We start from the raw sequence: 24,194 nt of genomic DNA, 5'->3' as shown, positions 1-24,194 counted from the left end.
AGGGATGGAAAGGTTGGAAAGGGTTGGATGTGGATGGAAAGGTCACTCCAAGGCCACCAACCCCTGAGGCCACAGGAAAATCCATCCCGGTGGTGACGGAACCCAAGGAATGTTTGGACAACGCCCTTGGAAAAGCTGGAATGGGACGAATCCAACCTGGAACCCTCCGAAGGAAGGGACAAACCCTTGGTCCTGATCCAAGGGCTGAGAATTCCCTGGGAATAAAATATTCCCGGGACCTGACGGTCGAGCCAGACCGGTTCTGGAACCTCCTGGAGAAATTCCAGTGGCAGCCAGGTGGGGGAACAGCCCCGGGAATTCCCATGGAATTCCAGCCTCTCCCGGCCCATCCCAGCCCATCCCACTCTTCCCTAAATCCTCCTGCTCATCCCAACTGGATTTTCCTGAAAGGGAATTTTCTGGAGTTAACCCTGGAATTCTGTCCTGGTTTCCAACAGCTCCACAAAGCAAATTCCCACTGCTGATCCTGTTTTTTTTTTTTTTCCTCGGGATTTGTTTTCAATCCCTCCCTCGCTCTTTAGGGAAAGGTTTGCGTTGTCGCGGTGAGAAAAAGCGGGATTGGGTTTTGGGATCGCAGCTCCACATCCCCCGTTTTCCAGGAACGTGAAAATCCTGGAATTCTGGACTTGCAAGGCAAAAAAATTGGGAATTTTGGGGTTGGGTTTAGGATTTTTTTAGGAGGAGGGGAAATGGTTCCTGGGGCTGAGGTGTCTGGGGTCTCCTTAAAAGGGTTTGGGAGTTTTGGGGTTGGATTTGGGAATTTTTAGGAGGAGGAGAAGGCGTTAAGAGCGGCTGAGGTGCAGCAGGGAACTCCGGGATCTCCTGAGGGATGGATTTGGGGTTTGGGGTTGGATTCAGGGATTTTAGGAGGAGCGGAAAGAGTTCCTGGGGCTGAGGTGCCTGGGATCTCCTGAGGAATGGATTTGGGACTTTTAGGGCTGGATTTAGGATTTTTTAGGAAGAAGGGAAGGAGTTCAAGGTGGCTGCGGTGTCTGGGGTCTTCCTAAAAGGTTTTAGGAACTTTGGGGTTGGGTTTGAGGTTTTTTAGGAGGAGGAGAAAGAGTTAAAGGTGGGGCAGAGAACTCCGGGAGCTCCCGAGAGAAGGATTTGGGAGCTTGGGGCTGTTTTAGGATTTTTTAGGAGGAAGGGAAATGGTTCAAGGTGGCTGAGGCGCACAGAGAACTCTGGGATCTCCTGAGGGATGGATTTGGGAATTTTGGAGTCGGATTTAGGGTTTTTAGGGAAACGGAAGGAGTTAAAGGTGGCTGAGGTGTTTGGGGTCTCCTTAAAAGGGTTTGGGAATTTTGGGGTTGGATTTGGGAATTTTTAGGAGGAGGAGAAGGAGTGAAGAGCGGCTGAGGTGCAGCAGGGAACTCCGGGATCTCCTGAGGGATGGATTTGTGGGTTTGGGGTTGGATTCAGGGATTTTAGGAGGAGAGGAAAGAGTTAAAGACGGCTGAGGTGTCCGGGATCTCCTGAGAGACAAATCTGGGGGTTTTGGAGTCGGATTTAGGATTTTTAGGAGGGAGGGTAAGAGTTAAAGGTGGCCGAGCGGGAGCAGAGAACTCTGGGATCTCCTGAGGGGTGGATTTGGGGTTTGGGGTTGGATTCAGGGATTTTAGGGGGAGCGGAAGGAGTTCCTGGGGCTGAGGTGCCTGGGATCTCCTGAGGAATGGATTTGGGTGTTTTAGGATTGGATTTAGGATTTTTTAGGGGGAAGGGAAATGGTTAAAGGTGGCTGAGCTGCACAGAGAACTCCGGGATCTCCTGAGGGATGGATTTGGGAATTTTGGGGTCGGGTTTAGGGTTTTTAGAAGGAGCGGAAAGAGTTCCTGGGACTGAGGTGCCTGGGATCTCCTGAGGAATGGATTTGGGACTTTTAGGGCTGGATTTAGGATTTTTTAGGAAGAAGGGAAGGAGTTCAAGGTGGCTGAAGTGTCTGGGGTCTTCCTAAAAGGTTTTAGGAATTTTGGGGTTGGGTTTGAGGTTTTTTAGGAGGAGGAGAAAGAGTTAAAGGGGGGGCAGAGAACTCCGGGAGCTCCCGAGAGAAGGATTTGGGAGCTTGGGGCTGTTTTAGGATTTTTTAGGAGGAAGGGAAATGGTTCAAGGTGGCTGAGGTGCACAGAGAACTTTGGGATCTCCCAAGGGATGGATTTGGGAATTTTGGAGTCGGATTTAGGGTTTTTAAGGAAATGGAAGGAGTTAAAGGTGGCTGAGGTGTTTGGGGTCTCCTTAAAAAGTTGTAGGAATTTTGGAGTCGGATTTAGGGATTTTAGGAGAAAGGGAAATGGTTAAAGGTGGCTGAGCTGCACAGAGAACTCCGGGATCTCCTGAGGGATGGATTTGGGAATTTTGGGGCAAGGTTTAGGGTTTTTAGGAGGAGCGGAAAGAGTTCCTAGGGCTGAGGTGCCTGGGATCTCCTGAGGAATGGATTTGGGATTTTTAGGGCTGGATTTAAGAGTTTTTAGGCGGAAGGGAAATGGTTAAAGTTGGCTGAGGTGTCTGGGGTCTCCTTAAAAGGCTTTAGGAACGTTGGGGTTGGGTTTGAGGTTTTTTAGGAGGAGGAGAAAGAGTTAAAGGGGGGGCAGAGAACTCCGGGAGCTCCCGAGAGAAGGATTCGGGAGCTTGGGGCTGTTTTTAGGGTTTTTTTGGGAGGAGCAGAATGAGTTCCTGGGGCTGTGGCGTCTGGGATCTCCTGAAAAGGTTTTAGGAATTTTAGGGTTGCATTTGGGATTTTTTAGGGGGAAGGGAAATGGTTCAAGGTGGCTGAGGCGCACAGAGAACTTTGGGATCTCCCGAGGGATGGATTTGGGAATTTTGAAGATTTAGGGTTTTTAGTGAAACGGAAGGAGTTAAAGGTGGCTGAGGTGTCTGGGGTCGCCTTAAAAAGTTTTAGGAATTTTTGAGTTGGATTTAGGATTTTTAGGAGAAAGGGAAATGGTTAAAGGTGGCTGAGGCGCACAGAGAACTCCGGGACCGCCTGACCCAGGGATTTGTGGGTTTGGGGTCGGTTTTAGGATTTTTTTAGGAGGTGAGGAAAGAGTTCCTGGGGTCGAAATGTGTGGGATCTCCTGAGGGATGGATTTGGGAGTTTTAGGGTCGGATTTAGGATTTTTTAGGAGGAAGGGAAATGGTTAAAGGTGGCTGAGGTGTATGGGAACTCCTGAAGGACTTGGGAACTTTTGGGGTTGGATTTAGGATTTTTGGGAGAAAGTGTTAAAGGTTAAGGCACAGCAGAGAACTCTGGGAGCTCCTGAGAGCAGGATTCGAGTTTGGGGCTGGTTTTAGGGTTTTTTTAGGAGGCGGGGAAACGATCCCTGGGACTGAAGTGTCTGGGATCTCCCGAGAAGGTTTTGGGGATTTTGGGGCGGGGTTTGGGGTTTTAAGGAGAAGGGGAAATGGTTAAAGGTGGCTGAGGTGCCCGGGATCTCCTGAGCGATGGATTCGGAAATTTTGGGGTTGGATTTAGGATTTTTAGGAGGACGGAAAATAATCCCTGGTGCGGAAAAGAACTCCGGGAGCCGCTGAGAAAAGGATTTGGGAATTCTGGGGTCGGGTTTAGGGTTTTTAGGAGGAGGGGAAAGAGTTAAAGGTGGCTGAGCTGCGCAGAGAACTCCGGAATCTCCTGCCGGATGGATTTGGGAATTCTGGGGTCGGGTTTAGGGTTTTTAAGAAGAGGAGAAAGAGTTAAAGGTGGCTGAGGTGTCCGGGATGGATTTGGGATTTTTGGGGCTGGATTTAGGATTTTTTAGGAGGAAGGGAAATGGTTGGAGTTGGCTGAGCTACACTGAGAACTCCGGAATCTCCTCACCGACGGATTTGGGAATTTTGGGGTTTAGGATTTTAGGAGGAGGGGAAAGAGTTCCTAGGGCTGAGGTGCCTGGGATCTCCTGAGGAATGGATTTGGGATTTTTAGGGCTGGATTTAAGAGTTTTTAGGAGGAAGGGAAATGGTTAAAGTTGGCTGAGGTGTCTGGGGTCTCCTTAAAAGGTTTTAGGAACGTTGGGGTTGGGTTTGAGGTTTTTTAGGAGGAGGAGAAAGAGTTAAAGGTGGCTGAGCTGCACAGAGAGCTCCGGAATCTCCTGCCGGATGGATTTGGGAATTTTGGGGTCGGGTTTATGATTTTAGGAGGAGGGGAAAGGGTTCCTAGGGCTGAGGTGCCTGGGATCTCCTGACTGATGGATTTGGGAATTTTAGGGTTGGATTTAGGATTTTATTTAGTTTTTTTTTAGGAGGAAGGGAAAGAGTTAAAGCTCGGGGTGCAGCAGAGAACTCTGGGAGCTCCTGCCCGGGGGATTCGGGAACTTTTGGGGCTGTTTTTGGGGTTTTAATGCGGAAGGGATGCGCCGCCTGTGAATGGCAGGAAAAATCTCCTTTTCCAAGGAATCCCTGGAGTTCCCAGCAAATGGGAGCGAGCCCGGAAGGAGGAGGAAAAAAAAAAATCCCAAATTTTTTTTGTTTTTTGGGAGGGGGGAGAAGCGCTGTGGGAACAGAGCGCGGCTGAGAAACGAAACTTGCCCCAAACCCCTCCTGACCCTTTTTTCCTTTCAGTTCCCGAAATTTCAACTTCCCGAAAGTTCAACTTCCCCGAAATCCGGGATGACAAAATCCGGCCTGACAAAATCCGGCCTGACAAAATCCGGGATTATTTAAATAAATAAATTAAAAAAAAAAAAATAAAAGTCGGGGGGAAGAGGAGGAGCAGGAACTTTGGGGAGCCAAGATTTGGGATTTTGTAATCCCGGCTCCCGTGGGTGTTTGGGATTTGGGGCTCAGCCTCCAAATGTGGGAGGGAGATATGGGAGGGAAAAATTCCAGCCTCGGGAACAGCGAGAATTCCCGGATTTCTGCGCCTCCCGGAGATTTTCCCAGCCGGGAGTTTTCCTGCGCTGCCTCATTCCAGGTGGGTCACCCCAAAATCCAGCAAATCCTGGGATTTCCTGCTTGGTTTTGGGATCACTTTGGTTTAGTCCGGAGGAAACTTGAGAATGCTTCCCCCAGGTAGAACCGGGCTCAAATTCCAAATCGCGGAGCGGATTTTCCCATAAACCCCCGCTTTTCCCTAAGGAATTCCAGGTCTTTTTAAGGGATTTCACTCCCGGCGAAACCGAAACCCCGAACTAAGCCCGGTCCTTGCTCCCGCCGCGGCTTTTCCAGGCGGGACTCCCCGATCCTGCTCCGCTCCTGCAGGGAGGGATTTTCCAGCCTCGCCTGGAATTCCAGGGCGGATGAAACAAAGCTGGAGAAGCCGCGGCGGCGCCAAGAGATCGAGGATTAAAGCCGGGTTGATAAACTCGGCTTAGCTGGTTCCTGTCCGGGGGGAGGTGATCCCAAAAAAACCCTTCCGAGAGCTCCAGAATTCCATGGGAAGCCGGGACCCAAGGCTCGGTTTTGGGTGCAAAGCGGCGCTTTGGAGGCTTTTAAAAAATAATAAAGAATTAAAGGCAGAGGAAGGGCTGGGTTTAAACTTTGGTTTATTTGGGGCTGGGTTTAGTCTGTGGTTTAAACTGTGGTTTCGTTGGGGGCTGGGTTTGAACTTGGGTTTAAATTGGGGCTGGGTTTAAACTTGGGTTTAAATTGGGGCTGGGTTTAAACTTGGGTTTATGTTGGGGTTCAGTTTAAACTTTGGTTTAAACTTTGGGTTCATTTGAGGCTGGGTTTAAACTGTGGTTTAGTTTGGGGCTGGGTTTAGACTTTGGTTTAGTTTGGGGCATGTTTTAAATTTGGGTATAATTTGGAGCTGGGTTTAAATTGGGTTTACGTAGGCCTGGCCTGAAGCTGAGGCTGTTTAGGGCAAACCCCTTTGGAATGTGCAACTGCTCCCTGCAGTGGCTTCAATCCCAAAGAGCAGGAAAATGGGAAATTTTGGGAATGTGGGTGGGATTATCCCACAAAACCAGCCTGGAGTGCATTTTGGAGGCCAAAAAATCTGGGAATTCCAGAGGAATTCCAGAATAACAGGGAGGAACAGGGACTAAAGTTGGTAATTTGGGGATTCCTGATTCCGGAGTTGGTTTTTTTTGGGAATAGGAGCAAAATAAACTTAGGGAAGCCTCCCGGGTTTAGTTCTGCTTGCTAAAACCAGCTCTAGTTAATCCCGGCCTAGCTGAGCCACAGGCCTGACCTGTTTGGGAATGTTGACATTCCAAAGGTGTTGGAAAAGGCCTCATGCAAAGCACCCGGAATTCCCTTGGGAAAGGCTTTGGGCAGGAAAGCGCCGGGGGAATTTCTCAGGGAATTGTGGGAAATTCATCCAGGAATTGTAGGAATTCTTTCTGGGAATTGGGGGGACTTTCTTTGGGAAAATAAAAATAATCCTGCTGGATATTCCATTAATTCCTGAAGGGATCGATTCCAGGTTTTTCTGAATATTTTGTGGCCCTGAGATTGATCGTTGGGAATTTGGGAAAAGAGGGAGAAGAATGGGAATGAGATTGGGTGGGAAGAGATTTCTCCTTCATCCCATGGATTTCTGGGATTTCCCCCTCTGGAATGCATCAGGATAACCACAAGGAATTAATTCCAGGCTTTCCAGCACTGAGATCATTGGGAATTTGGGAATGGGTGGGATGGGGATGAGATTTCTCCTTCATCCCTTGATTTCCAGGATTTTCTCCTGGGAAAACCCCTCTGGAGTTCATCAGGATTAACGCAAGGAATTTCAGGCTTTTCCCGATTATTGGGAATTTTGGCAAAGAGGGCTGGGAACGAGCAGGGCAGGAATGAGAGTGGTGGGAAGAGATTTCTCTTTTATCCTTTGGATTTCCGGGATTTTCTCCTGGAAAAACCCCTCTGGAATGGGAAAATCCCCATCAAGATTAACACAAGGGATTAATTCCAGGCTTTTCCGGCTCTGAGATCATTGGGAATTTGGGAAAGTTTGGGAAAGTTCAGGAAAACTGGGCTGGGCTGTCTCCGGTTGAGCTGTTTGGTTTCAGTTTCTCTCCCAACTTTTCCTGAGGAATTTTGTGATCGGCCCCACCCCAGAGTGGGGCCAAGGGCAGGGAAGCTTTGCTGGAAATCCAAGGAAAAACCTTGGGGATAGAATCCAATGGGTTTACAGGGATTTGATTCATTCCCGCTGTTTTCCAGGCCATGTCCACAGCTGGAATTTCAGGGATTTTGGGATTGTTGCTCCAGCTGGAGGAAAACTTCTCCTCCTGCCTGGCCCGGATTGACGCCCTCATCCTCAAACCCCTGCTCCAGGCAGGTAAATTCTGGGAATTTTTCTCTGGAATTCCCCCCGGAATTGATCTGGGAAGGGATTTCTGGCTGGAATTCCTGTTAGGAAATGTTTTGTGAGAATGTTTTCCTTAAAATAGGGAATGGGGAACGAGGCCAGGGCGGTTTTTTGGGATCAATCCGGGTTTTCATCGGGATCAGCGTTCCCGATCCAGGGGAATTCATGGCCCTGATTTTCTGGCATGGGGCTTTTCCAGGAATTCTTTTTGGGATGACTCCAAGGAAAGTGGGAATGGTTCTTTGGGAAAAGGGGGGAATTTTCCCTCTGGGGCAGCGGGATCGGCGTGCAGAGAGTTTGGGATAGAGTTTGTCCCATTCCAGCAAAAACAGCTCCATGGCCTCCAAAAATTCCTGGAGTTTCCCCCATTCTTCCCATTTTTTTCTGCTCTCTTTTTTCCCAAATTATTGGATTCCTTCCAGTCAAAACAGCTCCAAAAATTCCTGGAATTTCCCTTTTTTCAGATCTATGTTTTCCCATTTTTTCCCCCCCTCTATATTCCCAAATTATTTATTTCCTCCAGGAAAAATGGCTGCATGGGCTCCAAAAATTCCTGGAATTATCCCAGTTTTTTCCGTTTTTCCCATTTTTCTCCCTTTTATTTTCCCAAATTATTCAATTTATTCCAGCAAAACGGCTCCTTGGCCTCTGAAAATTCCTGGAATTTCCCCTGGTTTTCATTTTTCCCATATTTTCTTCTCTCTACATTCCCAAATTATTCAATTCATCCCTTCCAACCAAAACAGCTCTGAAAATTCCTGGAATTTCTCATTTCCCAGAATTTCTCAACCACAAAATTCCACAAAATCCCTTTGGAATTCCACTTTTCCCACAGGATTTTCCCAATTTTTCCCTCCCAGAGCCGCAGGATCCAAAGGAAAAGGAGAACTTCCAGCTCTTTGTGCTCCTCAATGATCGCTTCCAAACCCTCTGGAATTTCACGGAGGAGAATTCCCGGATCCTGAGGGGGAAATCCCAGTTGGAAAATTCCGGTTGTATCCAGGATTTTTACATCCTCTGGAAAGGAGAGGTTTTCCTCAGCCTCTACATCCAGTGAGTGCTGGAATATTCGGGATTGGGTGGATCCCATTGGGAATATTGGGAAAAATTGGGATGAGAGCCCACAGAGAGAAAATATCCTTGGAAAATGGGTTGGATTTGATTTTTCCAGGATTTTGTGGTTTTGGATTGAGATCAGAGATCCCAGCGGGAATGAAATTTTACGGAGAGCTGAAATTCCATAAAAATCTTCAATTTCGCATTTTTGCTTCTCCATGGAAGCGGCCAAAGCGTTCCCAGTTTGGGATTTCCCAGTTTGGGATTTTCCAGGTGGATGAGGTTTTGGATGATCCAGAGGAATTTTCCTGAGATTTTATTCCTGTTTTTTTTTTTGGAATTAAACCCAGGTTTAATGCTGGGAAAATGTGGGATTTTCATGGAAAATGTGGGATTTGCTGGGAAAAAAGCGTAGGATGTACTGAGAATTTTTGGTACAGAAAATGCAGATCTTGGAAGAAAATCTTGGGAAATACGAGATGGAAAAAAAGAAAATTCCAAGTTTTACTTGGAAAAATAAAGTTCGGAGCCGGAGTGTGACAAGTCCATTATTTCCATCCCAGAATTCCCAAATTTTCCCAATTTTCTTGGGAATTCTGTGCTGAAGAGTCTGTGAATGAACAGCTCGGAGCAGAAAATTCCTTTATGGAATTTCGTTCTGTAAAATCTGATGGAAGCGGATCCCAGGATTATCAGCACTTTTGCCTTATCCAAATCTGCCAAAAAATCCTGGAATTAAGATTGGGAAAGAATTCCAAGATCTGATCCAGCCTTTGATCCCAATCCATCAAACGTCTGGGCCTGCATTTTTCCAGAGGTGCTTTTATGGGATTAAGGGAACTTCCCAAAAAGTTGAGATCCATAAATTCATCCTGAATTTCCCTCCCAAACTCTCCTCCTTGGAATTTTTTCCAGGTATTTCGTCACCTTCGCCAACTTTGTTGTGGTCCAGGGCTTCGAGCAGGCTGCCAGGAGCAAGAGGTCAGCGGGTGGAGAATCCTTGGGAATTTTGGGAATCCTTGGGATATGGGGACACGGGAGAATCTCAGAATTCCAGAATGGTTTGGAAAATTCCCAAAAAAAATCCTCTCATCCTGTCCTAGGCCAGCTCCCTCTGTGGTTGCTCCAAGCCCTTTCCGACCTTGGACAATTCCAGGATTGGATTTTCCTCTTCCCAACCACCCCCAGCTCCTTCTGGATCTGGAAACTTGGGATTTGGGGAAAAGATGGAATTGGAGAGAGGAATTTGGCTGGGAATTCCCACTTAAGCCAGATTTTTATGGAAGCAGGGAATGAAAGCATGGATTTCTAAGGAGCCCATTCCCAATCTTTCCATGGCTCCCGCTATCCCAGGTTGCTCCAAGCCTCGTCCAATTCCAGGATTGGATTTTCATCTTTCCAACCATCCTGAGCTCCCTCTGCAGTTGGAAACTTAGGATTTAGGGATTTAGGGAAGGGGTGGGAATCTGGCAGGAAATTCCCGCTAATCCCAGATTTTTATGGAAGCAGGGAATGAAAGCATGGATTTCTAAGGAGCACATTCCCAATTTTTCCATGGCTCCTGTTATCCATGGATGGATTCCCTCTTTCCCAGTTCCCTCTTTCCAACCACCCCCAGCTCCTTCCAGAGCTGGAAATTTAGGATTTGGGGATTTAAGGAAGGGGTGGGAATCTGGCTGGGAATTCCCACTAATCCCAGATTTTTATGGAAGCAACAACTGCAAATGTGAATTTCTAAGGAGCACATTCCCAGATTTTTCACGGCTTTCTCCATCCTCACCCAACGTGGAAAGTCCGGAAAACAGAAGAGTGGGAATTCCAGGATAATTTAACGACCCTTTCCCATCATTCCCAATTTTCCAGCGACGCCTGGAAGCTGCACAAGGCGGTGCTGAAGGAATTCCTGCGGGATTTCACCTCGGAGAGCTCCCTGGGCCTGGCCCTGCACCTGGTGCTCCACAAACCCTTCCGGGAGCACATCCAGGGCTACCTGCAGCTCCTCTCGCAGCTCCAGGAGCAGCTCCAGGAGGTGGGGATTCCCTGGAATGCGCAGGGGGATCTTCTTAATGCGTTTGGTGGCAAGAAATATTCCCTGAAATTCAACCTGGATCTCTCCTTCGCTAATTGTTCCTGAAAATCCAGCCTGGAACTTGGTTAGTCCAGGATGGACGCGTTGCTGAATATTCCCTAAAATCCAGCCTGGAACTCCTTTCCTAAATATTCCCTAAAATCCAGCCTGGACCTTTTTTGATCCAGAATGGACACATAGCTGAATATTCCCAAAAATCCAACCTGGAACTCCTTTCCTAAATATTCCCCAAAATCCAGCCTGGACCTTTTTTGATCCATGGTGGACGTGTTGCTAAATATTCCCAAAAGTCCAACCTGGGCATTGCTAAATATTCCCAATATTTTGGGTTGTTCAAATACAACCTGGACCTTCTTTGCTAAATATTCCCCAAAATCCAGCCTGGAACTCTTTTCCTAAATATTCCCCAAAATCCAGCCTGGAACTCCTTTGCTAAATATTCCCTAAATCCAGCCTGGACCTTTTTTGATCCAGAATGGACACGTTGCTAAATAGTCCCTAAAATCCAACCTGGACATTGCTAAATATTCCCAATATTTTGGGTTGCTAAAATACAACCTGGATCATCTTTGCTAAATATTCCCCAAAATCCAGCCTGGAACTCTTTTCCTAAATATTCCCTAAAATCCAGCCTGGACCTTTTTTGATCCATGGTGGACACGTTGCTAAATATTCCCAAAAATCCAACCTGGACATTGCTAAATATTCCCAATATTTTGGGTTGCTAAAATACAACCTGGACCTTCTTTGCTAAATATTCCCAAAAATCCAAGCTGGAACTCCTTTGCTAAATATTCCCTAAAATCCAGCCTGGACCTTTTTTGATCCAGAATGGACACGTTGCTAAATATTCCCAAAAATCCAAGCTGGAATTCCTTTCCTAAATATTCCCAAAAATCCAGCCTGCACCTTTTTTGATCCATGGTGGACATGTTGCTAAATATTCCCAAAAATCCAACCTGGAACTCCTTTCCTAAATATTCCCTAAAGTCCAGCCTGGACCTTTTTTGATCCAGAATGGACACATAGCTGAATATTCCCAAAAATCCAACCTGGACATTGCTAAATATTCCCAATATTTTGGGTTGCTAAAATACAACCTGGATCATCTTTGCTAAATATTCCCCAAAATCCAGCCTGGAACTCTTTTCCTAAATATTCCCCAAAATCCAGCCTGGAACTCCTTTGCTAAATATTCCCTAAATCCAGCCTGGACCTTTTTTGATCCAGAATGGACACGTTGCTAAATAGTCCCTAAAATCCAACCTGGACATTGCTAAATATTCCCAATATTTTGGGTTGCTAAAATACAACCTGGACCATCTTTGCTAAATATTCCCCAAAATCCAGCCTGGAACTCTTTTCCTAAATATTCCCTAAAATCCAGCCTGGACCTTTTTTGATCCAGAATGGACACGTTGCTGAATATTCCCAAAAATCCAACCTGGAACTCCTTTCCTAAATATTCCCCAAAACCAGCCTGGACCTTTTTTGATCCATGGTGGACATGTTGCTAAATATTCCCAAAAATCCAACCTGGACATTGCTAAATATTCCCCAAAATCCAGCCTGGAACTCCGTTGCTAAATATTCCCTAAAATCCAGCCTGGGCCTTCGTTGCTAAATATTCCCTAAAATCCAGCCTGGGCCTTCGTTGCTAAATATTCCCAGAAATCCACTCTGGACCTTCTTTGCTAAATATTCCCTAAAAATCCAGCCTGGACCTCCCTCATTCCAGGAAGGACACAATGCTAAATATTCCCAAAAATCCTGCCTGGACATTGCTAAATATGAAATAAATAAATATTTAATGTTTAAATGGATAAATATTCCCTAAAATCCAGCCTGGACCTCCCTTGACCCGAATTTGCAGCGTTCCTGGAGTTTTCCTGTCCTTTTCCAGGGCTCGGAGCGGGATGTGGTGGCCAGTGTGGCGCAGGAATTTGGGAAGCTGGAATCCTTCATCAGCCAGGTCCTGGATGAAGCCGTCTTCACCAAGGAGCTCTGGAAATCCCTGGGCTACAAATTCACCGTGAGTCCCGAGGGAATGGAACAGGGATCGGGAATTCCGTGTGCGCTGCGGGTTTGATAAGGATGAGGAGTTTGGTATGGATCGGGAATTTGAAGTGGTCTGGGAATTTGATAAAGATGAGGAATTTGAAGTAGACTGGGAATTTGATATGGATGAGGAATTAGATATGGATCGGGAATTGGATATGGATCAGGAATTAGATATGGATTGGGAATTTGATAAGGATTGGGAATTTGATAAGGATGAGGAATTTGGTATGGATCGGGAATTTGATAAGGATGAGGAATTTGAAGTGGACTCAGAATTTGTTAAGGATGAGGAATTAGATATGTATTGGGAATTTAGTATAGATCAGGAATTGGAAGTGGATGGGGAATTTGATAAGGATGAGGAATTGGAAGTGGATGGGGAATTGGATATGGATGAGGAATTGGATATGGATGAGGAATTGGATATGGACCAGGAATTTGATAAGGATGAGGAATTAGATATGTATTGGGAATTTAGTATAGATCAGGAATGGGAAGTGGATGGGGAATTTGATAAGGATGAGGAATTTGATATGGATTGGGAATTTGGTATGAGTCAGGAATTAGATATGGATCAGGAATTTCAGGTGGATTGGGAATTCAGTATGGGTCGGGAATTTGATAAGGATGAGGAATTCGATATAAATCAGGAATTTGATAAGGATGAAGAATTCAAAGTGGACTGGGAATTTAATACGGATCAGCAATTTTAATATGGATCTCAAATTTCATAAGGATGAGGAATTTGATATGGATTGGGAATTTGCGGTTGGAATTCGAAAGAGCAGAGCTGGGTGGAAGAGCTGGAGAAGCTCCCTGGGGGTTCCAAAGCCGAGTTTGTGTCCCAGGTGTGTCACTGTCACTGGAGCCCCGAGCCAGAGGGAATTTGGTGTGAATTGGGAATTTGATGTGGATCAGGAGTTTGATTTTGACTGGGAATTTGATACGGATGTGACGTGGATTTGATGTGGATCGAGGAGCTGAGGATTGAAGTTGGCAGCAGAGCTGGGTGGGAGAGCTGGAGAAACTCCCTGGGGGTTTTAACGCTGAGTTTTGTGTCCTGTGGTGTCGCTGGAACCCTGAGTCAGAGGGAATTTGATATGGATCGGGAATTTGATAGGGATCGGGAATTTCATATGGATTGGGAATTTGATATGGATCAGGAGTTTGATTTTGATTGAGAATTTGGTATGGATTAAGGATCTGTTGACGTAGCAGGGCTGGGTGGAAGAATTGGAGAAACTCCCTGGGGACTTTAGTGTTGAGTTTTGTGTCCAGTGGTGCCGCTGAAACCCTGAGTCAGAGGGAGTTTAATGTGAATCAGGAATTTCATGTGGATCAGGAATTTCATGTGGATCAGGAATCTGAGGCTGGGATTCAACAGGGCAGAGCTGGGTGGAAGAGCTGGAGGAGCTCCCCGGGGTTTCAAAGCCGAGTTTGTGCCCCAAGTGTGTCACTGTCACTGGAGCCCCGAGCCAGCTGATCCCTGCAGGAACTCCTGCCTGGAATTCCGTGCCCTCTCCCAATCCTGTTTTTTTCCTGCTGCTCCAGGACGTGCTGTGTGTCCCTGAGAGGCGGCTCCTGGAGGACAGCAGGAACCTTCCCATCGCGCCCGGCGCCGCCCGCTCCGAGCGGCTCCTGCTCTTCGATGACGTCCTGGTGCTCATCCAGGTGAGCCTGGGATCCTCCCGGGAAGAGAGCACGGATAAACGGACCTGAAATTCCAGCGGAATGGCAGAAATGACAGGAATTCCCATGGGAATGGTGGTAAAATTCCAGGTTTTTGGTGTTGAACGCACAGCGGAGTTTGGCTGTTGGGAAAAGTTGGGAACACTTTGTTTCAGAGCCATCCGTGTGTGGTTGGCTCTGGAAAATAAAGGAAATCTGGGAAGGAGTACAGGACATCCGGAGAACATTTTCCCAGGAAATGTGGATTGTCCACCATCACAGGCACCTTTTGAGTTGTCCACACCCTTTTCCACAGGGAATTTTGGCCCTTGGTTATCCCAAGGGATTTGATGGATCAAGGATAGACATTCCATGAGCTCCCACGCATTGGGATAAACAGGATTTTCCATGTTTGTGCCATGGCTGCAGACACTGGAGGTGGTTTTGGGGCTATTCTAGGAATTTTGGGGTGTGGAGATGCGTTCCCATGAGGGAATTCCAGCTTGGATCGTGCCAGTGGCTGGGGTGGGAACATGGGATCAGCAAATCCATGGAATCATCTCCATGTTCAATCCATGATTTCCATCTGTGTCTCACCTGCTGCTGCCGAGCTTTATGGAGGTTTGGGAATTCCAACTGAGTTGGGATTGACCTGGTTGGGAATTTTGGTGTCCCTTCCTTTTCTGGTCTCCCACATCTGGGAAAACACTGTGGAATTCCTTGGAGAACTCCATCCCTCCAGGCAGCAACTCTGTGTGAACACCCGGATGTGAGGCAGGGAGAGGAGATGAGAAATTAAAATTTTCCTCTTATTCCAATCGTTGGAGTTTGTTTTGTTCGGGTGCTGCTGATCCCGAAAGTGGCTCCTTAAATTTGGGATTTCTGGGATACTTTTGGTGGTGCCACCTGGAGTCCAAATCCTAAATAAATCCCAGAATGGATTGGATGGAAAGGGAGCTCAAAGATGATCCATTCCCACTCCATTCCATGGTTCCAGGCTGCTTCAAGCCTTGTCCAACCTTTCCTTGGATACTTGCAGGGATGAGCAACAAAAAATCTCTGGGAATATTGGCTGGAATGATTTGGGAATGTTGCCATGTGATAGGGAAGGAATTCCTGTGGAGATCAGGGTCATGTGGGAGTGTTTTACTCCTGGATGTGGCCATGGAATTTTGGAAGAGCTTTAGGAGTGTTCAGCTGGGAACTTCCCTCCTTTTCCTGTGGCTTTTCCATGTCCAAGGTCTCTCCTCCCGATGTTGGGTGGATGGACCAAAAAGTTGGGAATTTGTGCTGCCACTCCAGCTCTGCCATTCCATGGATGTTTCCAGCAATAACAGGACCATCTTTTCCCATTTTTTTTCCAGGGAAACAGCTTCCAAAGTTTTGATCTGAAGCTGGTGTGGGTGGATGAAAACTGTGGAGAGAAATCGGCTCCAGGACTGTGAGTGAGAGATTCCCACTGGGAGTTAAAAAAAAGGAATAAAAATGTCCAGGTTGATGGGAAAATGATCCAAAGCTTTGTCCCAAGTCCTTTCTGAGCCATGGGGTTGGGGTATGGATAATGGGATCTCACCAGCTTGGAATTTGCTACCTGATTGAAATCCCAGGATTTCTGAGGTTGGAAAGGCTCTCCGGGATCGTCTAATCCAACCTGTGTCCCATCCCCACCTTGTCCCCAGCCCAGAATTCCTTGGACAGCTCCAGGGATGGGCCCTCCAAACCTCCCTGGGCAATTCCAATGCCTGGCCATGTTTTCCATTAAAAAATTCCTGCTGGTGTCCAATCTGACCCTCCCCTGGCACAACCTCAGGCTGTTCCCTCTCATCCTATTCACTGCCAATGAATCCCAAAATTCTTTAATCCAGCCCTGGAGAACTTGAGATCTCTCCGGAAGAACCACCTGGGAAAGCACCAGGATTTCCAGGAGGGGAATGGGAAGAGCTGATGGATTGGGAATTGTGTTTTCCATCCTTTTTTTCCCCTCCCAGGCACAGTCTACGCATCACAACCCCGGAAGAGACGTTCATCCTCTCCACCAAGGACCCTCAGATGAAGGTCAGGCTTTGGGATATTCCCATCTCTTTATTATATAAAACTGGATAATGATTCTGGTGAGGGTGGGATGGGATTTTTGGCTCCCTTTTCCAAAAGAATCCTGGATTAGATGGCCAGAGGTGGCTCAGGGTTGATGGCTGGTGAGGAATGTTGGTGGGAACCCATCGGTTTCCTACTGCTTTGCCTGAAGGACAGGCCTATCCCATAGGCAAATCAACTTGAAATTTGTAATTATTTTTTTTTCATATCCAAGTGAAATTTTTCCCTCTTTTTTTAACATCCAAGTGGAGATTCCTCCCTCACAGCTGTTGTGCCTTGCTGCAGTATCCACCTTCCAGGAGGAGAACCCCTGTGGAAGCTGCAGATGGGCTTTGACAGGAACCCGCAAGCTCCCCGCTGCTTTCCCGGGGCTGTCTCCGGTTGGTTTTCCAGGGGTTTGTGCTCATTCCCCATTCCCCGTGCCCGCAGGCCGTGTGGAGGTGGAAGCTGGAGCAGGCCGCGCGCCAGGCGCTGAACGGGAAGCGGGATTTCCCTCTCTGGGGCCGCAGCGGGGAGGGCAGCGAGGCCCCGTCCCGACGCTTCTTCACCTACGTCTTCCGCATGGAGGGACGGCTCCGCGGGGCCACCTACGAGGGAGAGTGGCTCTGGGGGAAGCCCCACGGCAAGTAAGGAACCTCCTGGGCTCCTTCTCCAGGTCGGGGAAGAGGGTTGGGAAGCGCTGGTTTGGAGTTTCTGTGAAGGCTGGGAAAGATCTCCAGGTCACTCATGAAGGGGCTGCTCCTTTTTGGGCAGACTCTGGGGGGCCACCTATGAGGGCAAGTGGCTCTGGGAAGGAACCTTTTAGGCCTCTTTTCCAAGTGGGAATAACGTTGGAAGTGCTGGTTTGGAGTTTCTGTGAAGGCTGGGAGAGATCTCCAGGTCACTCATGAGGGGGCTGCTCCTTTTCTGGGCAGGCTCTGAGTAAGCGCCTACGAGGGCAAGGGAAGGAACCGGGAAGGAACCTCATAGGCCTCTTTTCCAAGTGGGAATAAGGTTGGAAGCACCTTTAGGGCCCCTTTTCCAAGTGGGAATAAGGATGGAAGTGCTGGCTTAGAGATTTCTGTGAAGCTTGGGAAAGATCTCCAGGTCACTCATGAAGGGGCTGCTCCTTTTCTGGGCAGGCTCAGAGTAACCACCTATGAGGGCAAGAAGCACTAGGAAGGAACCTTTTAGGCCTCTTTTCCAAGTGGGAATAACATTGGAAGTGCTGGTTTGGAGTTTTTGTGAAGGTTGGGAAAGATTTCCAAGGTCAGCCCAGACCTCTCCAGGTCACTCAAACAGATCATGAAGGGGCTGCTCCTTTTCTGGATGGGCTCTGAGTAAGTGCCTACGAGGGCAAGTGGCCCCGGGAAGGAACCTTTTAGGCCTCTTTTCCAAGTGGGAATAAGGTTGGAAGCACCTTTAGGGCCCCTTTTCCAAGTGGGAATAAGGATGGAAGTGCTGGCTTAGAGATTTCTGTGAAGGTTGGGAAAGATCTCCAGGTCACTCATGAAGGGGCTGCTTCTTTTTGGGCAGACTCAGGGGGGCCATCTATGAGGGCAAGTGGCTCTGGGAAGGAACCTTTTAGGCCTCTTTTCCAAGTGGGAATAACGTTGGAAGTGCTGGTTTGGAGTTTTTGTGAAGGTTGGGAAAGATTTCCAAGGTCAGCCCAAACCTCTCCAGGTCACTCAAACAGATCATGAAGGGGCTGCTCCTTTTCTGGATGGGCTCTGAGTAAGCACCTACGAGGGCAAGTGGCCCCGGGAAGGAACCTTTTAGGCCTCTTTTCCTAGTGAATAAGGTTGGAAGCACCTTTAGGGCCCCTTTTCCAAGTGGGAATAAGGATGGAAGTGCTGGCTTAGAGTTTCTGTGAAGGTTGGGAAAGATCTCCAGGTCACTCATGAAGGGGCTGCTCCTTTTCTGGGCAGGCTCAGGGGAACCACCTACGAGGGCAAGTGGCTCTGGGGGAAGCCCCATGGCAAGTAAGAAACATTTTAGGCCTCTTTTCCAAGTGGGAATAACGTTGGAAGTGCTGGTTTGGAGTTTTTGTGAAAGTTGGGAAAGATTTCCAAGGTCAACCCAAACTTCTCCAGGTCACTCAAACAGGTCATGAAGGGGCTGCTCCTTTTCTGGGCAGGCTCAGAGTGGCCACACCTGTGAGGGCGAGTGGCTCTTGGGGAAGCTCCATGGCAAGTAAGGAACCTTTTGGGCACCTTTTCCAAGCGGGAATTAGGTTGGAAGTGCTGGTTTGGCATTTCCGTGAAGGCTGGGAATGATCTCCAAGGTCACTCAACCACCTCACCACGGGTCTGCTCCTTTTTTGGGCACTTCCAGGGTGGGAATAAGGTCAAAATTTGATCCTTAATGATGTTGTGGATGTGAATCCAGGCCCGGCTCTCTGATTCCTGCCTCACTCATTCTCACAGGGAATTCTGGCCTGGAGAGCAGGTTTAGCAAAGCCTGAGTTCTAAAACTTGGGATTTTTTGTGGGCGTCTCATTGGTGGTTTATGGATTAAATCCTAAAGGCTGCCCCAGAAACGTGGTGTTGGTCACCCTGAAGCTACACGAGCTGGTGCCTCTACTTAGGATTTAGGCTTGGCCTAAAATCGAGGTCTCAGCCTGGGATATGAAAATCTCACCCTCGTGATGAGGAAAATCCCCAATAAAAACCCTTTGGGGAGAATTTTATTGATATATTTTATTTATATTTGTTTTATTTTATTCTCCACCAGCAAAATCTCTTTGAACTTTATCCAAACTTGAAACATCCAAACTTTTATCCCAGGAATTAAGAAAAACTTAAATCCAAAAGGAGCTCAGGTGGGAATACTGGGAACTGTTCAGTAAATCCAAGTTTAAGCGAGGGGATGTCTGTAAATCAAAGGTTCCCGACCAAAATTTCTTGGACATAGGATAGAGAACACTGGTTAATTTGGGGAAGAAACCTGGAATATGACCAAGCTCCTCAGCCACCAAAACATTGGGAAATTTTATTTCCCATGAGTTTTACACAGTTTGCTCTGGAAGCAAAAAGGATGGAGAGAGACTCACTTTGAGAGAGCCTTAAAATGATGAAAGAATCCAGAATATAAATGGCTTGGACGGGATTTGGATCCAGTTCCAGCCCCAAGTCCAAAACTGAATCCTGAATATTTCATGGAAGAGATTGTGCCGTGCCCTGGAACAGCATCAAAGGAGAGTTTAGGGCAGGAGACCTTTGGGTCATCCCCACCTTCCCTCCCTCAAAACCATCTCCAGGTTTTTGTCCTCTCCTGCCTCAGGGCTGGAAAACTGGAATTAATCCAAACCTCTCCTGCCCCATGGAGTGACTCGGGTGAGGCATCCCAGGAAATTTCTGGCAGAATTCAGGAACTTCAGGCGTTTGATTCCTTGGATTTGAGTTCCCTTCCCACTCCTGGAATTCCTCTGCTGTGATTTTATTCCAGAGCAGCATCCTGGCCTTGGTGGCCGCTCTGGGGTTTCTGAGGGAGGAGCACGGGAGCGGAGCTGTGGGAGTGGGAATTTGGGCTCTTTGGCAAAAACAAAAACACCAGTGCTCTCCACTGGCTGTCCTGGAATTCCAGAGTCCTCCAGTGCCTGTCCTGGAATTTCAGGTGACCTGGGCTGGGAGAAGGCCAGACTCCCACTCAGATGTGGCTTGAACATCCTTGTGCCCGGAGCAGACAGGAAATTAGGGAATATCCTGAGTGGGAAGGGCTCACAGGGATCAAGCCCCGTACAGATCCCAACAACCCCACCCTGTCCAAACTCCTGGAGCAGCCTTGGGAATGTGCCCATTCCTTGGGGAATGTTCAGTGCCCGACACCCTTGGGGGGAAGAACTTTTCCCTAAAATCCAACCTCAACCTGGCCCAGCTCCAGCTGTTCCCTCACCCCTTTGGCTGCTCCCCTTTCCCCACTCAGACCCACAAAGCCAAAGGAGATTTCAATTTAAATTAAAATTAAAATATTGAAATGGCCAACACATCCAACCAATCCTCTGGAAAACTTGGAAAAGAGCCACTCTCGTGGAGGTGTTTGAAACAACAACCTGGGTGAAAGTCAAACAACCCCCTCACGGTTTTGGTGTTGCGCCATCCCCTGGCAAACCGACCCAGAGGAGGTTTGGATTAAATGTTGGGAAAGAATTCCTGGCTGGGAGGGTGGGGAGGGGCTGGGATGGAATTCCCAGAGCAGCTGTGGCTGCCCCTGGATCCCTGGAATGTCCAAGGCCCGGCTGGAGCACCCTGGGACAGTGGGAAATGTCTCTGGCACGGGGTTGGAACTGGATGTTCTTTAGGATCCCATCCGACCCCAAAAATTCCAGGTTTCCATGATTTTGAATTGTTCCAGTTGGGATTTTGAGGTAAAACAGATGAGCTTGGCATCAGTGTGGAGGGAAAGTATTCCAACATTCCTGAGGGATTCCAAAGCCTTGATCCCCAGCTCCAGAAAGAGCTCAGAATTCCTCAAATCCCTGATATTTCCTCAACCTAATTCCCAGTTTTAATTCCAAGCTCAAGATCCATTTAAGCTCTCAATTTGGGAAGGAATTTCTGGCTGGGATGGAATTCCCAGAGCAGCCGTGGCTGCCCCTGGATCCCTGGCAGTGCCCAAGGCCGGGTTGGACACTTGGATCACCCGGGACAGTGGGAGGTGTCCCTGCCCATGGGATGAGATGATCTTGAAGGTCCTTCCAAGCCAAAGCATTCCAGGATTTTGTAATTCCATTGTGTCCGGCTGGGGAATGTGCAGGGATGCGATTTTCTGGGATGAGGCCGGAATTAAAGCTCTCAGTGGGTGTGGGTGGAGCGGGATTCCGGGAGGGAGGGAAATCGCTCCGGAGCCGGGCGCGGCCGGGCAGGAATTTCCCTGGCATTGCCCATTCCTGGCTCTCCCTGCTGTGGGATCTCCTCCCGGAATCACTTTCCAGCCCCCACAAAACATGGGATGATCGATCCCTTGGGAATGGTTTCCCTCTGTGTTTTCCCGGTGGCTGAGCCGCTGGAATTCCAGGCTGTGGTGTCACCGTGTCCACGGGGATGGGCCAGGCAGGAGCTCCCGTTGGATCAATCCCTGTAATTAATTCAGGATCAGGTGCAAGGTCCTAAAGGCACGAGGCAGCACCTCCAGAAAATACTTTTGGGATTAGGGAATGGAATGGATTCTTCCCACTCAGCCCAGAGCAGGAAAACATTATGGGATTAAATCCTCCTGCTGGAAACCAAGGCCTGGGGGAGCCTTTTGTGTCTCTGCCCTCCCAGGAACATTTTGGATATTTGGCATAAATTCTGGGAATGGTTTGGGTCGGAAAGAACTTTGGGAAAGATCCAATTCCACTCCCCTGCCACGGGCACCTTCCACAGGACTCCAAGCTCCATCTAAGCCGGCCTAAATATTTAGGCTGGGCTTTAGCAGGTGCTGTTCCATCTGGGAATGTTGTGATGTCCCTTGTGAGAGAATTCCTTGGGTTCCAGGGGGACGCTGAAGTGGAGCGATGGACGCAACTACGTCGGGGATTTCCAGGAGGGCCTGGAGCACGGGTAAGCCTTGGAAAACGGGATATTCCCTGTTTTGAAAAGAAACTGGGAATGGTTCCTGCCAGAGGTTGGAGCCTGAAGGGAGGGGACTGACACTGACTGATCCCGGGGCTGGAATTTGATCCCGGATTCCAAAATCTGTGGGATTTTTTTTCCTAGGGAGTGTCTTAAAGTTATTTTTAGGTCTCTTTAAAACCTTAAATGAGTTTTTCCTCATGATTTAAGAAAGCAATCCATGAAATTCAAGTATTATTTATCTCAATTTTATTGGAAATAGGACTTTAGGATTCCTCATTTTTCCAAGGGAGAAAAAATATATCCTGAGCACTTTGTGTTGGGAATCCCAGAACGTTTAACTCAGCCCCTAAAATGGGAAAGGGGGAAAGAGGGGGAAAACAGCACTGAAAGAAACTCTGGAGAAGGATCGATCAGGATCTGGGAATGCAGCTCCCAAAGGGATGAGCTTTCCTTTGGCCCAGTGGCACCTGGGAGAAGTGTCCCAGGTAGGGCTGATCCCAAACATTGGGAATTTGGACAATCCTTGCTTTTTTGAACTTCATCCGCTACAATGGAGTTGCTGCTTTCAGTGCAGACATTTCCATCCAGCTGGAACCTGATCCCAAATCCCAAAATCCATGGGAATTTATTCCTAGGAAGTGTCTCAAAGTTATTTTTAGATCCTTTAACAAATCTCACTTAAATGAGGAGTTTTACAGGAGAAACCCAATCCAATGGAATTCAAATTGGTTTTTAAACTTCATCCACTGCAATGGAATTGCCATTTTTCCACGCTGACTATTTTTTCCACGTTGACTTTTTTTTCCACGTTGACTTTTTTTTCCATGTTGATTTTTTTTCTTTTTCCCATGCTGACCTTTCTGCTGTGGCCCCGGCAGGTTTGGGATCTGCCTGGTGCCGCGGCGCTCCGAGGATCGCTATGACTGCTACAAGTGCCACTGGCACCAGGGCAAGATGAGGGGCTACGGAATCTGTGAGTAAGTAAAATCCAGGACGGGTTCCAGGGGTTTGGAGTGGGAAATGTTCCCTGAAATCCTTGCGGCCTGGTCTGGAAACGCTCTGTGGGCCTTTAGAATTCCAGAATTGTTTGGGAGCTTAAGGATGACGCCATTCCATGGGCAGGGACACCTCCCGCTGTCCCAGGCTGTTCCGGCCTTTCCTTGGGCATTCCAGGGATCCAGGGGCAGCCACAGATGCTCTGGGAATCCCATCCCAGCCCCTCCCCACCCTCCCAGCCAGGAATTCCCAATTCCCAATCTCCCATCCATGCCTGCCCTCTGGCACTGGGAGCCATTCCCTGTGTCCTGTCCCTCCATGCCTTGTCCCCAGTCCCTCTCCAGCTCTCCTGGAGCCCCTCCAGGCCCTGCCAGGGGCTCTGAGGTTTCCCTGGAATTTTCTCCTCCGAAGTCACCCCAAATGCTTTGGCTGCTGGGAACACTGGGCGGCCCCTGGTTCCTGCTCATCCCTATCCCTGATTTCTCATGCCAAGTAGGACAGACCCAACATTCCAGCTGGGACAGGCCTGTCCTCCAACCTGGATGTTCTGCTCCTTCGTTTCTCTCGGAGCTGCTCTTCCCAGAGGGACCAGTCCAGGGAAGGGCTGGTGGCCACCACAAAGAGCTGGATCCAGGCTTGGCCTCCTTCCTATGGATCCGATTTTCCAGCCTGGATTCACCAGAGCTTCCTGTGCCCAGGCTGGTGAGAGGTCAAGGCCTGAGTGGCCTCTCCCAGGACAGCTCCAAGCCCATGTGTTGAGTCCTTGGATAATTTGGGAAGCTCTGGAATGTCTGGTTTGGGGGATGCACATTCCTGACAGCAAACAAGGATCCAAATTCAGCACTGTCAGAAAAATCTTTGGAATATTTCGAGATGGACGAGCCTGATCTCCTTGCTTCGCTGGTTTTCTACTCCAGGAGTAGCTGTCAGATATTCCCAGTCTGGAATTCCATCCCTCTTCCTGCAGGTATGGGAATGACCTGGTCTACAAGGGCTACTTCAAGGACAACGTGCGCCAAGGCTTTGGGATCCTGGAGAACTTCTCGGCTGAGCATCCCTTCAAATACACGGGACAGTGGGAAAACGACAGAAAGAACGGATACGGAGTCTGGGAGGACAAGGAGAGGTAAAGGTGGGATGGATCTCAGGTGTGGGGCTGCTGAACTTTGCAGGCAGCCCCGACAAGGGAAGAGATGAGAATGTCGACTCCCCGTGTTTCAGAAGGCTGATTTATTATTTTATAATATATATATATTATATTAAAAGAAAATGATATATTAAAAGAAAATGATGTATTAAAACTACACTAAAAGAATAGGAGAAAGGGTAGCAAGGAATAGAAAGGAATGGCAATAAAATCCTGTGACTGCTCGCAGCCTCGGCACAGGTGGGGCTGTCTGTGGGAAATGCAGCACACAGTATGAGTGATCAG

General features: G+C 48.2%; 1 protein-coding gene across 7 annotated transcripts in view; it reads left to right on the top strand.

Moving 5' to 3' along the window:
* The window catches only part of ALS2CL (ALS2 C-terminal like), a 115,571-nt gene that overhangs the window by 67,076 nt on the left and 24,301 nt on the right, over positions 1-24,194 (top strand). For 2 of the 7 annotated variants that reach the window (XM_071456369.1, XM_071456367.1), the window contains exons 1-13: positions 745-4,924; positions 7,114-7,231; positions 8,122-8,314; positions 9,233-9,298; positions 10,181-10,346; positions 12,310-12,438; positions 14,019-14,138; positions 15,500-15,576; positions 16,124-16,190; positions 16,659-16,855; positions 21,686-21,751; positions 22,645-22,743; positions 23,730-23,888. In XM_071456369.1, coding sequence (XP_071312470.1) covers positions 4,805-4,924; positions 7,114-7,231; positions 8,122-8,314; positions 9,233-9,298; positions 10,181-10,346; positions 12,310-12,438; positions 14,019-14,138; positions 15,500-15,576; positions 16,124-16,190; positions 16,659-16,855; positions 21,686-21,751; positions 22,645-22,743; positions 23,730-23,888 — 1,577 coding nt within the window. In that variant the 5' untranslated portion in view covers positions 745-4,804. Of the gene's footprint in view, positions 1-744; positions 4,925-7,113; positions 7,232-8,121; positions 8,315-9,232; positions 9,299-10,180; positions 10,347-12,309; positions 12,439-14,018; positions 14,139-15,499; positions 15,577-16,123; positions 16,191-16,658; positions 16,856-21,685; positions 21,752-22,644; positions 22,744-23,729; positions 23,889-24,194 lie in introns of those variants that run through there. The other 5 variants (XM_071456371.1, XM_071456370.1, XM_071456368.1 and 2 more) reach the window with 4 other exon arrangements.

Source organism: Agelaius tricolor, unplaced genomic scaffold (assembly GCF_023055355.1).
Source record: "Agelaius tricolor isolate 1412-34295 unplaced genomic scaffold, bAgeTri1.0.p SCAF_58, whole genome shotgun sequence".
Taxonomy (NCBI): domain Eukaryota; kingdom Metazoa; phylum Chordata; class Aves; order Passeriformes; family Icteridae; genus Agelaius; species Agelaius tricolor.
The sequence above is the reverse complement of the archived record's forward strand: the minus strand, read 5'-3'. Positions and strand labels throughout refer to the sequence as shown.